Below are 16287 nucleotides of genomic sequence, written 5' to 3' on the forward strand. Positions count from 1 at the left end.
GGGAGTGAGGCCAAGGAGGAAGTGCCAACCCCAGTTGCCCAGGGTGGGATGATGGAAGGATCAGGGATCAGCTGGACCAGCAGGGCAGGCAGGAGGCAGTAATTGGGGCGTCCTGGTCTCCAGGACTTAAGCCGGCGCTCACCCACCTGCTCACCCACCTACTCACTGCCATCGCCCTGGAGCACCTTACGGGGAGGGGGTCATGGGGATGCCCAGCTAGCACAGCTGGTTTGGCTGGTTCTGGCCTCTTGGCCGAGGAGAGCCCTAAGGAGGAGTGAGGATGAGGCTGGGAGGGCCCACCGGAAATCACGGGGGAGGGGCAGCGCCTTTGTTCTTGGGCCCACCCCTGTGGACCCCAGATTCTTATGCCCAACACCCCCATCCCAGAAAGCTCACTGGGCACTGTATGGCCCCGCCTCAGGGACCAGAAACCTAACCTCTCCATCCTTCACCTCCTCCTCTCTCAGACCCAGGAGTCCGGGTTTCCCCACACGGCGTTTCCACCAGGCTTGATCTCTCAGGATTCCCAGCTTTCTGTATACGTGGGTCCCTTCTCGCCCCATTTCTTCTTATAAGACCAAACAGTTGGTAAAGAGCCAAGTTTTCAGCCTTCCCTCCTCGGCCGGAGCATCCCTTCCCCAGGGCTCTGTCCAATTCCAGGATCCCAGAGTCAGGGTCCCTCCCAAGCCGTCCACTCTTCCAGAGGCAACTCCAGGATCCCAGAGGCAGGGTCCCCCCAGCCGTCCACTCTTCCAGCGGCAACTCCAGCATCCCAGAGCCAGGGTCCCCCCAGCCGTCCACTCTTCCAGAGGAGGCCAGGTGTGGCCCCGCCCTCGCCCAGCCCCCGCCCTGCTCCGGGAGGGGCGCCTGCGTGAGTGTGTGGGGTGGAGCCCGGTCTACGGTATCGGCCCTGGGGCAGGCTCCTCCACCGGGATGGAGTAATTCGGGCGGGGAGTAGAGACGGAGGTTTCTGCAACGCTGCACACCCGGAGGTGGACCCACTGATTAGAGGGCTGGGGGCAGGGAGCCGTGCCGGCTTTGAGGTGTCAGCTGCCTGCCCTCTTCCCACCCCTCCCAGCCTGATTCTTCCGTTCCTTCGCGGAGGGTCCCTTGGTCGCCCTGGGGACAAGGACATCCCCCTGCCTCCCATGACCCACTCCTTCCCGAGGTCCGGATGTCCCAGTTTCATCTCTGTCTGGGTCACAGGAACCCCAGCCCCCATGCCTTCCTCCCCCAAGACCCAGGATTCCGCACCCCCTGCCCCTCTAGCGGCCCACTTCCTCATCCCACTCGAGGATTTGGGAACCCTGCCCCCAGCCTCTGCCCCCTGGGGAACCCAGCCGGAGCTGGCCTGTCTTCCGCTTTCCCAGAATTCCCAGCAGTTACTAACTTTTAATGGAAAGGTCAGGCTCTGGAGGTGACAGTGGCCCGGATTCTGTGGAAACGTGACCTCATGACCCAGTGACCTCCCTTTGCCCATGTCTGAGCTCCAGGAGCAAAATGGTACATCCTGGGACTTCCTGGGGCCCCAGGGGAGTCTGGAGAGAACCCATAGAATTGCGGGGCCGGAGGACTGTGTGTGTGTGTGTGTGTGTGGGCGGGTGGCCCGCTTGAGAGCTCCCATCTCTGCCCTCAGCCCCAGGCGGGAAGACTACTTTTTGCTACCGTTTCACATTCAGTCCCTGAGGTCAGAGGTGGAAGGGGGTCCCCTCCAGGTCCAGTGACGCACGCAGGTGATGTGTTCATCTTCTCAGGGGCTCACAGGGCGGAGAGCATGTCCTGACCAGCCCAGCCCTATCTGGCATAGCTCCCTGCTGCCTTTAAGCCCCCAGGGCTGGGTGTGGGTTTCCACCCCAGGACCCAGGAACGTGTGCTATCCCTGGAAGTCCCCTCTTAGGACAGGAAGAAATATCTCCAAGCCATCTCCCCAGCCTCTATGCCTTTGCCAGACCCTCTCTCTGGTTGCTTTGTCCACTCAGGTCACTCACCTCGTGTGTTTCCCCTACTGGGCCATCCTTGCCCCTGGGAAACCACCCCCTTCCTCCTCAAGAGAGGAATCTACAGGCAGGATAGGAAGTAGACTGAAAGTCCCCCAGGCCAGCAGAATCAATTCAACGAGTATGCTAGCTATGCGGGTCATTTTATACTTTCTGGCAGCCACGTTCTTTTAGGAAAGAGAAAGGAATGAAACTAATTTTAGAAATATGTTTTGTTTAATCTCATATATCCAAAACATCATCATTTCAACATATCATCAATACAGAAATTACCCATGAGATACTTTACGAGCTTTATCTCAATTTTGATGCTCTGTCTCCAAGGGTTAAGTGAGATACAGTCTTCCCAAAGTGCTAATGCTGCATTTAAGAAGAATGATGTTGCTTCTGTTTATTTATTTGTTTATCTTTTGCTTCTGTTTTTCAAGTTAAATTTAAGTTGATAAAAATGAAATTGGAAATGTTCCTTTCCTCGGTCACAGGCATCACATTTCTAGTGCTGAATAGCTGCATGTGGCCGTGGCTCCTGTGTTGGACAGCACAGCTGTAAGGTATATCTACTTACCTGTCCCGTTTGTGGACCCAGTGCCAGGTCCTGATCCAGGGGAGGCCTCCCCTGGTCTTAGTCAGAGGAAGAGATGGATGGATGTTTGGAGGATGGATAGAGAAGTGGATGCTGACTGAAGAGAGGGATGGATGGAAGCTGGATGAATGGATAGATAGATGAATGGATGGGGGGTAGATGGTTGGATGGATGGATGAACAGACAGATGGATGGATGCGTAGGTGGTCAGATGGATGGATGGGTGGATGAACAGATGGATGGATGGATGGATGGGTAGATGGTCAGATGGATGGATGGGTGGATGAACAGATGAATGGATAGATGGACAGATGGATGGATGGATGGATGGATGAACAGATGGATGGATGGGTAGATGGTCAGATGGATGGATGGGTGGATGAACATATGGATGGATGGATGGACAGTTGGATGGATGGATGGGTAGGTGGTCAGATGGATGGATGGGTTGATGAACAGATGGATGGATGGGTTGATGAACAGATGGATGGATGAACAGACAGATGGATGGATGGGTAAATGGTCAGATGGATGGATGGGTGGATGAACAGATGGATGGATGGATGAACAGATGAATGGATGGATGGATGGACGGATGGATGGATGGGTAGATGGTCAGATGGATGGATGGGTGGATGAACAGATGAATGGATAGATTGACAGATGGGTGGATGGATGAACAGACAGATGGATGGATGGGTGGATGAACAGATGGATGGATGGATGAACAGATGAATGGATGGATGGATGGATGGGTGGATGAACAGATGGATGGATGGGTGGATGGGTAGATGGACAGATGGATGGACGGATGGATGATGGATGAACAGATGGATGGATGGACAGATGAATGGCTGGCTGGCTGGATCGGTGGATGAACAGATGGATGGATGGGTGGATGAACAGATGGATGGATGAATGAACAGATGGATAGATGGACAGATGAATGGCTGGCTGGCTGGATGAACAGATGGATGGATGGGTGGATGGACTGATGGATGGATGGATGAATAGATGAATGGATGGGTGGGTGGAAGGATGGATGAACAGATGGATGGATGGATGGGTAGATGGACAGATGGATGGATGGATGGATGGATGAACAGATGGATGGATGGACAGATGAATGGCTGGATGGATGGATGGGTGGATGAACAGATGGATGGATGGGTGGATGGACAGATGGATGGATGGATGAACAGATGAATGGATGGGTGGATGGACAGATGGATGGATGGATACATGGACAATCAGATGGATGATTGTATAATCTTATTCCTCCCAGTGCCCACCCATCCCCCAGAAGCTGGCACTGGGTTTCCCACTCTCTGCTTCCCAACCCCTTCCAAGTCTCTTCCCTGTTCCCAGATGCTGAAGTGCCCCCACATCCATTTCTGTTTCACCAGTGATGTCCATTCCTGCCCCTCCCCTCCTGTCTCTGGGTAAGATGCTAACCTGGTGTCTTCTGTTCCTCTTGCCACTTCCGTAGGAGTCTGGGCCTCTCACCCTCTATGATCAAGCCTTCCACCTCCCCATCCCCATGTTCTGAAGGGACTCAACCAACTCCTCTGTGTAGCACTGTGACCCGTCACCCGTTCCCTATCACCTGTGACATTTCACACACTCCACCCGCAGCATTTATCAAACACGTTACTACATTCTAGGAGCTCTGCCAGGCACCGCTCTTGGGCTACAACGGGGGACAGACAGATAACCAGCCCTGTCTTCATGGGGTTGGCAGCCAGAGGAGGAGACAGTCAACAGGCCAAAGAGTAAAACACTGAGGCTGTCAGGTGGTGATGAGCGCTACTTGGAAAAAAAAGCAAAACAGGAAAGGTGGGGGCGGGGGGAGGTGGAGAGGTTGGGGGGCAGACTCTGAGGAGGTGAGACCGGGCAGACTTGTATAAAGGGAGGTGTTGAAGCTCGCAGGTGTCGAGGAAGAGCATGTCAGACAGGGGAAGAGCAAGTGCAAAGGCCCTGGGGTGGGAGTGTTTTCTGCGTCCTGGGACCCCTTGTGCCGCTGGTCCCTTGCCCACTCAGCCACAGCCTCCAGGCCTGCCTTCTCCCTTAAACTCCTTCCTTGAAACTTTCACGGGGTCTTCCTGGATTTCCTGGTCCCCCAGGGCTGCACCCCCACGGTTTCCCCACCCGCAGTGTCCTTTAAGGATGGGGTGCCCCATTTCCCCTAGACTCTCCCTCTCTTCCAGAACTTGAGGCTTCTGGCTGGCATGCGTGCCCTCCCCCTCTGGTTCTGTGGGGGCCCTGGGGACAGGGTTCAGCAGGGGTTCCCGTGGGAAGGGCAGGGCAAGGTTGTCACCTCTTCAGAGGTAAGAACAAAGGGTCATTGAAGGCAGAACAAAGGCCAGGCAGTCCAGGCCTGAGGGCCAAGCAGGGTGTCTCGCTCAACCCCCTACCATCGTGGTGTGGGAAATCCACTCAGCCCCAGACCAGGAGAGAGAAGGCCCTCTCTATTTCCCTCCTCCCTTTGAGGGAGCCCTTTTCACAGATGGGAACATCAAGGCTGATACTGAAAGTGAGTGAGGTGTGGGAATTCCCTGGCCGTCCAGTGGTTAAGACTCTGTGTTTTCACTGCCGAAGGCACGGGTTCAGTCCCTGGTCAGGGACTAAAATCCCGCAAGCCATATGGTATGCCCACCCCACCCCCAGAAAAAGTGGCCAAGGCAGAATTTGAACTCAGTTGAGGTGGCTCCCCATTTCACAGCATCCTAGAGATGAGCCTTTGGGCAGATAAACTGAGAGGGCGTGACACCCCAGGACATGTGTCTTTTGCCTGTTTTCAGAGTGAGGGTGTGCAATGCTGTGTGACCCTGTGCAAGTCACTCTACCTCTCTGAGCTCCCTGCTGCATCTATTACTTGTCCCACATGCAAAACACAGGAGACTGTAATTGGTCAGTAAAGAGAGGGCTTCCCCCACCACCCGCCCAGTTTTCAAGTCTTCATTGAATTTGTTACCAAGTTACTTCTGTTTTATGTTTTGATTTTTTTGGTCAGGAGGCATGTGGGATCTTAGCTTCCTGACCAGAGCTGGAATCTGCACCCCGTGCATTGAAAGGGGAAGTCTTGACCACTGGAAGGCCAGGGAATTCCCAGTCAAGTTTTAAATGATGGTATTTTTGTATTTACTCATCCAACCAAAATTTCTCTGGAAGATACTAGACAGATGAGAAGAAATTTCTAGAACGATACTGCAACAATGTTCATGGTGTTTGTCTCTGCTGGTTAAAGGAGGATCCCAAGGATCCCTATTTTCTTTCTGGACTTAGTGGCTCAGATGATTTTTTTAAAAAAAGGTACTTCTGTAAAAAGAAGTCATTTCAGGTGAGGAGACTGGGCATCTCAGCCAGATGTCAAATCTCTGAGGGGTCAGGAGACCAGTGGGTGGGGAGGAACTGGGTTTGGGAGGGAGAGAGTGGAAGGGGGACGTGGGCTTTGCAGAGCTTCCTGTGTGTCAGACGCTTTAAGAAGCATTTGAGAAATGTCTCATGCGGTCCTCACAACAGCCTGATGACGTGGATATCACTTATAGGGCTAGGGCTGCGCGGGGGTTGGGGTGGGGGCGGTTGGGGCGTGCAGAGGACTGATGCCCAGGGGGCTGATGAGACTGGTTTCAGGCCGCACAGCTGGGAGGTGTTGGAGCTGAGAGTCAGCCCAGGAGCTCTGAGCTTCAGCTCCTCACACCAACCAGCTCTGGCCGTCATCTGTTGCATCTCTGTATCTCTTTGTGTCTCCCACCACCTCTGAGCCTCCGTGTTTCTCTCTCCCCCTTGGCTTCTCCCTGTCTCTGTCTCTCTCCCTCGGTCTCTCCGTGTCTCTTGTTGTCTCTGACCCTGTCTCCGTGGCCTCTCTCTCTCTCCCTTTGGCCCTGGTGGCATCTCAGCCTGTTTCTATGCGTGCCCCTTGCAAATGTCAGCCCACGAGGGCAGTTTCTGTCTGTCTGGTTCCCAGCGGCGTCCCAACCCTTCCAACAGCGCCTGGCAGACAGGAGGCGCTCAATAAATATTTCTTGAATGAATAAAGGCATGAAGGAATGAATAAACTCTCTGAGATGGGGCTAGCTCCTTGATCAGATGAGCAAACTGAGGTTCTGTAGGGTCACAGGCATGCCCCGAGCCACCAGCACAGAGGGTTCCGGTGTGGCATTGTCTGTGACCCCCTGGACTCTGTCCCCAGCCACTGGAGTGGTGCCCAGGAGGTGCCCGTCATCTCTCCTCTCCACCCTCAGAGAAGGGTGGCTCCCTCCTGGCCTCTCCCCGCTGTTGGAGGCGTGGGTAGCAGCTGGGAGAACCGGCTGGATGCGGCCCCTCCCCTTGGGCGTGGAGGTAGGCACCTGGCGGGTCCCCGGGTGGCAGACGCCACCGCCACCGCTGCACACACCTGGTCCCCGAGCCGTCTGCTCCCAGCGCGTCCTCCTCTCCCCAGCCTCGCCCGCCTGCCATGGGTGAGCCTGCCGAGCCCGGGAATCAGGCCAAATGGGACCCCTATGAGAAAAACATCTCGGCGATCAGGTGAGGCCCAGACCCGCGGGCAGCACACAGGAAGCCCCCTGGAGGAGGTGGCCTGCGGGGAAGCGCCAGGGGCCTCTGCAGAGGAGGCCCAGGCCTCCCGGAGCCTCTGAACCGGCTGGGCTGGGGCTGGTGCGGCCACCCTGGGGTGCAGGTCCCTCCTGCAAGGGGATTCGTGGACTCAGGCAGTGCTGAGCCACCTGTTGAGATGCTTGGGGTGTCCTGTCCCTCTCGGGGCCTCAGGTTCCCTGTGTGTCAAATGCAGGACCGGAGGAGAGCAGGGGCTTGGTGCGCCATTGTTGCCAGGGAAACAGGAAGGCCTGTTGTCCCCGCTTTCCTCACAGACAACCCCCCAGAAGCCCTTCACGTGGGGGTGCTTTCCCTCCAGGGGTTTCTGCTCTGTTTGGGGGAGGATGGGAGAGCAGAGGTGAGCGGGCTTGGATACAGATACAGCTGAGTCCCCGAGTCCGAGGCTGTGTCCTGAGGGACTTGGGGCCCCAAAGGAGGGGCCTCTGACTCCTCCCGGGGGTGCTTAGGTCAGAGCTCTCAGCACTTTGGAAGCCTGACTCCTGTGTTCCCAGGCATGACTCAGACACTTTTTATAGTCCCCCACTTTCCAGATGGGGAGACTGAGGCTGAGAGGGAAAGTAATGGGACCATGATTATTACACAGCCAGAAGCAAACTGAATCCTGTCCATCTAACCCTGTCCTCAAGGGCCTCAGTGATACCCCCACAGCTCCATTTCTCAGAGGAGAAAGTGGAGGCTCAGAGAGGGCAGGCAGCAAGCTGTTTAGATGATCCCAACCCTCGATTTCTTGCACTCTGCCAGGCAAGTCTCTCCTGGCCTCCCGAGCCCCTCCAGCCACCCCTGGCTGTACTGTTTCAGGTTCTTCTCCTCCCCTCCCTCACCCTTGTGCCCCCATTTCCCCCAAACTCCAGAGACTGGAGTAATTGAGTTCCGATAGCTGTGTGACATAGACAAGCCTTGCGACATCTCTGGGCCTCTCGGACTGAGAGTGGCCACCAGGCGGTTTCCAGCTCTGTTTGAGGAAACCTTCAGCATTCATTTCTCCGGGTCCCCTGGGTTCTGCAGTTTCTCCCTCTCGAGATAAATAGGTTCCCCTTCTGGGTTCTCATACCTGGAAGACTTTCCTCCCACCAGGCCCTGGCAGCCCCCCGCCACTTTGCTCCCACAGAGCCAGCTGATCATACAATCCCCAGCCCTTTCTCAGTGAGTGAACTTGACCCAGTCATTTGTCCTCTCCCAGCCTCAGTTTCCTCATCTGTGAAATGGGGATATATAACCCTCACCTATGACACACTTACAGACCTGAATTCTGCAGCTCCTTGGGAAGTGGCCTTAGGATTGAAAATCTTCTTTTCCACAAGCTTCTGGAATCCCCTGGACCATAAGAATGCTTCTCACGAGGGCCCTCACCATCCTTTTGGGACCTCCCGCTGCAGACCCCTCAGACACATGACATCCCCCACGTTGGGTGGGAACTCAGTGGCTCCCCAACAGCTGCCCCTGTCCCAGGCTGTCAGCTCAGGGTTGGCCCCAATCAGTCCCCGGGCCAGACACCACGCCCTGCCATCATCCTTCTCCTTTCCTTCCTCTCCCTCCCACAGCCCTTCACTCCCCAGCCCTGCTCTCCTGTTCCCCAATTCTCTCCATTTGCATGGCCCCAGCTCTGACCTCATCTGCCCCTCAAGCCTCACCCTGGCCTCCCTGCCTCTAGTCTTTCCCAGAGTGGCCCCTCCACTCCTCCCAGTCCCAAGGCCCTCCGGAGCCCGGCACCCTGGCCTCTGCAGGTCAGTCCCCACCCTCACTTGTACTCCGGCTACCCCAGCATTTCAAATTCCCTGCTTACACCTCACTCTTCCCTGCCCCAGTGCCTTTGCATATACAATTTCCTCTGCAGAGATTCTCAGAGGTCTCTACACCTACCCGCTGACCATTGCCCCGGCTCAATCACCTTTCTTGAATCCCTAGCACCCACAGCAATGGTTTCCTAAAGCTTTATAAGACACAGACTCCTTTGTCCAGGAGAAATCTTACGTCCAAGCCGAAATACGCAATAGAGATAAAAATGGAGCTGCTCTGGCTTAAAATGGGGGAGTGAGGCTGGGGTCCCGCCGCTGCCCATGCTCCCTCTGTGAGAGTGCCTCTCCGCACACACCTCTCCCCCAGCTCCATCTTCCACCTTCCTGGCTGCCTGGGCCTCACCTGACAGCTTCCACATCCTGTCTGACCCAGATCTCACACCTTCAAACCTTTGCTCCTGAAATGACCTCGCTTCTTCACCTGGCAAAATCTCCACCCAATTTAAGACTCTTGGCCCCTATAGGTAGGTTTCCTGATCATACTTCTGGCTGCAAACATATGCCATGGTACTCAAAGGTGGACTGGTCCAAAGACAGGGATGGAGTTGGGACCACCTCTGCCATCCTCTGCTGGGGGCGGGGTCGGGGGGGCACCCTGCGAAGGCGCTGAGAATGATGTCAAGGAATGAATGGAGGAGAGACGAGGCAAGCTTGGAGCTGGTGCTGGCAGGATGACTCAGGGTTGGAAGGCAGGTGAGGAGGGGCGGGGCATGCAGGGGAGGAGACTGGAGAAAAAGGACAGTGGCTGTTGGAAGTGATGTGAATGACTTTCAACGTCAAGGGCTAGAAGCGACTCCCAAGAACTGACTACAGCTCACTTCCATTTTCAAGCTCCCCTCTCTCCTAAGCCGGGAAAGCTATGCCATGTATCATTTTTTGATACAGGCATAACAATTGACTGGGACTTCCCTGGCGGTTCACTGGTTAAGGTTCCTCGCTTCTAAGTCAAGGGATGTGGGTTCAATCCCTGATTGGGGAACGAAGATTTCACATGCTGCACAGTGTGACCAAAAACCCAAACAAAAACACACAGTAGTTTTTTTTTTTAAAAGTCCAGTGAAAAAAAATGACTGGTAAGGATTTAATTCAGGATGGTTGAAGGCAGAGGCCAGTGGTGCAAGGAGGAGCCCTGAGGCTTACTGTTTGGAATGTTCCAGTGGTTTGTTTAGATGATAAAGAATCCGCCTGCAATGCAGGAGACTCAGGTTCGATCCCTGGGTCAGGAAGATCCCCCAGAGGAGGAAATGGCAATCCATCCAGTATTCTTGTCTGGGGAATCCCATGGACAGAGGAGCCTGGCGGGCTATAGTCCATGGGGTCGAAAAGAGTCAGACACGACTGAGTAACTAACACATATACATACACATACACACACGTTACAAATTATGGTTTAGAAATGTTATACATGTTCCATGGAGACTTGTAGGTATCCAGCGGACTAGAAAGGGCTCATTAAGTGCAAAACTAAAATTTTAAGAGGAAGAAGTTAGAAGCAAGAGGTAAAAGCAGAACCCAGGCAATTATGCTAAGTTTCAGGAGGCAGAGATGATGCAGAGACAAGCCCAGAGGATGGTAATCCCTAGAGAATCTTTTTAATATCACTTTGCTGAGTATCTTCCACCCATTATCTCGTTTAATCCACAACAACCGGTTGAGATTAAGCCATGTGAATGATTAACTATGAGCATTCTATTTATGATGAAGGCCACTGAGGCCCAGAGAGGTTGAGTGACTTGTCCAGGGTCACAGAGCTGTCAAGCAAGGTGTAGTCAGGACGGAACCGGGACAGCCTGACTCTATCACGCCCTGGAAGGGGTGGGCAGTTACAAAAGGAATTTGGGAATAAGCAAGATGAGGAAGCAGGTGGATCTGTGAGACAGCCCTGCCCAGATGGGAGGCTTAGTAGATATAGTGCTGCGTTTCTGGAAAATGCTGTGCGCTGGGCTGCACCTTGACCAGCCCTTTCCCAAGAAGGTCAAGGCCGGAAGCCTCGTGGGCATTTGGACCTGTGCTTGCTGCACCCCTCTCCTTCCCTCCTCCATCTGATCTTGGAGAACCCCAAGCAAGGTCCTTTCAGATCTCACCCTCTGAGGTCACCAACCCAGCTTTTACAGCCCTGGCTCCTCCTTCCTTGGGGAGGGCCAAGCTACTAGGATGATTTTACGACTGTCACCGAGCTGCTTTTCCCAAGGGGAAGGGGGCCGTTAAAACTAAAGGCAATAAACAGGGAAACTTCCCTGGTGGTCCAGTGGTTGAGACTCTGTGCTTCCACTGCAGGGGGCAAGGGTTCGCTCTCTGGTCTCTGGAACTAAGATCCCGCATGCTGTGCAGGACAGCCCCCTCCAAAATATTTTAAAGGCAGTAAACATGTAATCAAACCTTGAACTTGTTGCCTGGGTGGAATTTGAGCAGTCAGAGAGGAGGTGAGGTTCTGGACCTCCATGAATAAATCAGATGCCCTGTGGAGAACTGGAGAAAGATGCTCACAGCCCCTGGCTCCTACCTGTCCTTCTCCCCACCACCCACCGCAAAGGACGCAGGCTGGGAGAGGGGAGGGAAGGAAGTGTTTCGGTCTCCACTTGCTCTCTAGAGGCCAGGGAAGGGGTGGTGGGAGGCAGGCCTGCATACCACCTGTGGCTGAGGTCCTTCGCAGGGATCAGGAAGTGGGAGCATCCAGGCCCCACTTGGAAAGAATGAGAGAAGCCCAGTTTGCCAAAGGTAGGATCTAGGGGAGGCAGAGTGGGCCCTGGGGGACCATCAGTGGCATCAAACGCCAAGACAAGAAGGGAGACCCTGAGGACTTCCCTGGTGGTCCAGTGACTAAGACTCCAGACCCCCAATACAGGGGCCCTGGGTTTGATCCCTGGTCAGGGAATTTGATCCCACATGCCGCCACTGAGTTTGCGTGCTGCAGCTAAAGCTTCTGCATGCCACAGCTAAGACCCAGCGCAGCCAAGAAAAAACAGGCCCTTGTCTTGCTGGGAGGTCTGAATCAGAGGGCCTAGCAGAGGCATGGCCAGCTACTTGTGGGGGTACCTGGACCAGTGCCCCTGAGGACTCTGGCCTCGCAGACAGGAATGCCTGTGTCAGGAGTCACGCAGCCCCCAGGAAGGCAGTCCTGAGTTCCAATCTGGCCCCGGTCACCCACCAGATGGAACCCACTGGGCACACAGGATCCTCCTGGGGGCTCCGCATCTGCGAAATGGGTGATGCCCCGGGACAGGCTAGACTCGCTGTTCTCTGCTGAGTCAGGGATCACAGGGTTTTCCTTCCTCCTTCTTGGATTCCCGTGACCACTTCTGAGCCAGGAGACCGGGTGCCAAAAAGGGAGGGGAGGGGGTGAAAGATGGTAATAATTATGACCTTCCTAAGCACTGGCCATGCACCAGGCTTGTGCTCGGAGCTTTGTGTGGGTGAACCTTTCCTATTTTCACAACAGCCTTGTGAGGGTGGTGGTGTCAGGGTTCCCATTTTACAGATGGGAAAACTGAGGCCCCGGAGAGGACTCATACATCTGGGATTTGTTCCAGAGATATTGCTCTTTATCTCCATGCTAGAAAAAGAGATCAGAGAGGGGCCTTGAACTAGAGGGAGGGGCTACCCCTGTGTGGCCAGCACCTTGGGAGGGGGGCTGGTCTACCTCCAATAGGCTCAATGAGTCTGTGGTCTGACCACCCTCCAGACCAACACTGCCCATAGATACATAACCCAAGCTCCCTTGGTAAACATGTTCTTAGTCCCACACACACACAAAAAAAGTAAAAGAAACAGGTGAAATTAATTTTAAGTATGTTGCTGTGTCGCTTCAGTCGTGTCCAGCTCTTTGTGACCCCATGGACTGTAGCCTTCCAGGCCCCTCTATCCGTGGAGTTCTCCAGGCAAGACTACTGGAGTGAGTTGTCATGCTTTCCTCCAGGGGATCTTCCCGACCCAGGGATCAAATCCGCATCTCTTATGTCTCCTGCCTTGGCAGGAGGGTTCTTTATCACCAGCACCACCTGGAAACCCAATTTTAAGTATGTATTTTATTTAACCCAATATACCTGAAATATTATTAGGCTTTAGGCTAAAGGCACAGCAGAGTTCCAGTGGTGTGGTGGAGCATGAAGTGTGCAGGGAACAAATTGAACTTGATGCTGGGAGCAGAATAACCCTGGCTGTGCTGGTGTGGGGACCCAGTGGAAGGGGGGGCAGCGCAGGTCAACGAGCCCACAAAGAATCTGCTGGGGTTCGAAGGACAGACCCAGGGATGCTGTACAAAGAACACTGAGATTTTGAAGACAGCAATCCACAGATAGAGCTAGATTGTCCTTTCTCACCATCATCAAAGTAATAATCAAAAAGTCGTTGAAAAGTATGTACAGATTTTAAATGTGCAAGGAGAGCCAAGGGAAGAAAAGAAAGGAATGAGGAGGAAGAACTGACCTTATCAGATTTCAAAATCTATAGTTACTATAATGCAAAGAGTATGATGCTCTAGCAATTCCGTTGCTACTAAATAAGTAGCCCAAGAGAAATGAGAATGCGGGGTCCACACACAGGCGAAGGATGGTCCCAGTGGGTCTATGGGCACTAGCCGAAGCTGGAAACAGCCATGAAGAGGAGAAGGGGGCAACACGCCATAATCTATTCATACCGTCAAATTCTATAACAAACTCTATATGTAATGTACATTTATGTTTATACAAGGATGCATGTCAAAGAGTATTATGTTAAGCAAAGTCAGGTGCCAGTGAGTTGGCTCTTCACATCAGGTCCCCAAAGTATTACAGTTTCAGCTTCAGCATGAGTCCTTCCAATCATTGGAAAAGACCCTGATGCTGGGAAAGATTGAAGGCAAAAGGAGAGGCAGGCAGCAGAGGATGAGATGATTAGATGGCATCACCGACTTGATGGACCTGGATTTGAGCAAACTCCGGGAGGCAGGGAAGGGCAGGGCAACCTGGCTGCTGCAGTCCATGAGGTCGCAAAGAGTCGGACATGACTGAACAACAGCAGCAAAAGTCAGATGCCAGAGTACTTTCTGTACGTTGTTAGCTCTAGAAGGTCCAAGACAAGCCAAGTCAATTTATGATGGAAAAACTCAGAACACTGTAGCCTTGGGAGGGGGCTAATTGGGAAGAGGAAGTTTTCTGGGGTGATGAACTATTTTGTATCATGATAATGGGACTTTCCTGGTGGTCTAGTGGTTAAGGCTGTGCTTCCAATGCAGGGGCTGTGGGTTCAACCTCTCGTCAGGGAACTAAGATCCCACATGCTATACTGCACAGCATGGCCAAAAAAAATTTTTAAGTGTATTGTGGTAGAGATTTAGATTACTTGGAGGTATTATGCATTTGTCAAACCTCACTTGAAATGAAGAGGTTTCAAGAAACAAAGTCATTTGTTTCTAAGTAGGGGAATTGCCTGTGATATTTATTTTCTTCTCTATTATTTTTTGTATCTTCCAAATGTCCTATACGTTATTTTTCGTGAGCAGAAAAATAATGATTCCAAAACTTTTGGTGATAATAATTTCCATATATCATTAAAATAATTGAAAACATGAAAAACCAAATTAGGAGTTTTCCTCAACAGGAAAATAATGTCTAAAATGTGGAAATGGGATGTCTGTCTTGCAGCTATGAAAAATGTTTTTTATTGAATGAAAGATTCTTTGAATTCTGTAATTTTCAAAACTTTCACACACAACCTCATAAAATCCCATAATAACTCTTTTATCATTTTTTTAAATTTATTTTATTTTTATTGAAATTCAGTTGCTTTACAGTGTTATATTAGTTTCTACTGTACAGCAAAGTAAATCAGCTATATGTATACATATATCCACTCTTTTTTGGATTTCCTTCCCATTTAGGCCAGCACAGAGCCCTGAGTGGAGTTCCCTGTGCTACACAGCAGGTCCTCATTAGTTATCTGTTTTATACATAGCAGTGCATATATGTCAATCTCAACCAATAACGCTTAAAAAAAATTCCCTCCCCCTCCCTTCTTCCCTCTCCCCACTGCTAACCACTAGTTTGTTATCTGTGTCCATGAGTCTGCTGTTTTCTGTTTTATTCACTAGTTCGTTGTATTTTTGAGATTCCATATATAAGTGATATCTACAGTATTTGTCTTTCTCTGTCAGACTTATTCACTCAACAAAATGCCCTCCAGGTCCATTCATGTTGTTATTTTGGCAAAAGTTTCCTTTTTTATGGCCGAGTAGTATTCCACATATATATATTCCATATATAAATACTATATATATATTCCATATATATATTCTATATATATAGGCCATGTATATATTTCATATATATTCCACATATATTTCATATATATTACATATATCATATATACTTCACATATATATTCCATATATATATATATCATATCTTCTCTATCCATTCATCTGTTGATGGATACTTTGGTGGCTTCTCTACCTCGGCAATTGTAAATAATGGTCTGGCAGCTATTTTTTAAAAGGAGATGGCTATAGATTTGAAAAGATTGCCATAATAAAAAATCAGCAAGATGCAGAGGAAGGTGTAAGGTCTGATATCAATATTGTTTAGAAGGAGGATGAAGGGCAGCAGAGAAGAAATCTCAGTGCCCACGCAGTGAACAGGATGGCACGTACTTCTGTAAGGATGGTTAGGTTTCACATCAAGCTGTTAATATAGGGGGCCCCTGAAGCTGGCATGGCAGCTTTGGGGGAGGCCATTAACTTATTAACAGACCCAGAGGATAATAAATACATATAACTTATTAATAAACTCAGATGATCAATAGATACAAAGATAGAGCCAAAAATTTATTTTCCTAATTAGATTTTCTTAAAAAAAAAAAAAAAAAGGAAAAAGACTCCTGTGCTATACCCAGGCAGTCTAGGGGACTTAAACTCCCCTCCCCAGCCTCCGGCCTCTCCCTCGTCCCCACCCACCCATTGAAGTTCATTTCAAGCTCATATTTCACCCCAGGCACGCTGTCCAGGTCACGTGATGCCAGGTCTGGGCTCTGCCATCCTCCAGCCCTGACTCCCAAGTCTCTGGAGACATCTCGCTGATCCCACCGGCCGTGGGGGAGAGGGCGAGCACCTGGCAGCCACAGCTGCCACGCTCACAATTCAGAATTCAAGGCGTGCAAAGACACAAAACAGAAAAATCTAGTTCTCACAGCCCCCCCAGACCCATCCCCCGAGTAAGCACTTTTACTGCTCTACTGCCAGAAGATTTCTAACTGCGTATCTTGTCTTCACTTACTTACTTGTTACTGTTTATTTTAAATTTTTTATTTATTTATTTGTGGCTGC

General features: G+C 51.6%; 1 protein-coding gene across 3 annotated transcripts in view; it reads left to right on the forward strand.

Moving 5' to 3' along the window:
- The window catches only part of SULT2B1 (sulfotransferase family 2B member 1), a 61046-nt gene that overhangs the window by 18953 nt on the left and 25806 nt on the right, over positions 1 to 16287 (forward strand). The window contains exon 1 of one of the 3 annotated variants that reach the window (XM_006040970.4): positions 6897 to 7107. The exons of 1 other annotated variant lie outside the window; for it this stretch is intronic. In XM_006040970.4, coding sequence (XP_006041032.1) covers positions 7037 to 7107 — 71 coding nt within the window. In that variant the 5' untranslated portion in view covers positions 6897 to 7036. Of the gene's footprint in view, positions 1 to 6896; positions 7108 to 16287 lie in introns of those variants that run through there. One more of the 3 variants, XM_044930831.2, reaches the window with a different exon arrangement.

Source organism: Bubalus bubalis, chromosome 18, assembly GCF_019923935.1.
Source record: "Bubalus bubalis isolate 160015118507 breed Murrah chromosome 18, NDDB_SH_1, whole genome shotgun sequence".
NCBI classification, from domain to species: domain Eukaryota; kingdom Metazoa; phylum Chordata; class Mammalia; order Artiodactyla; family Bovidae; genus Bubalus; species Bubalus bubalis.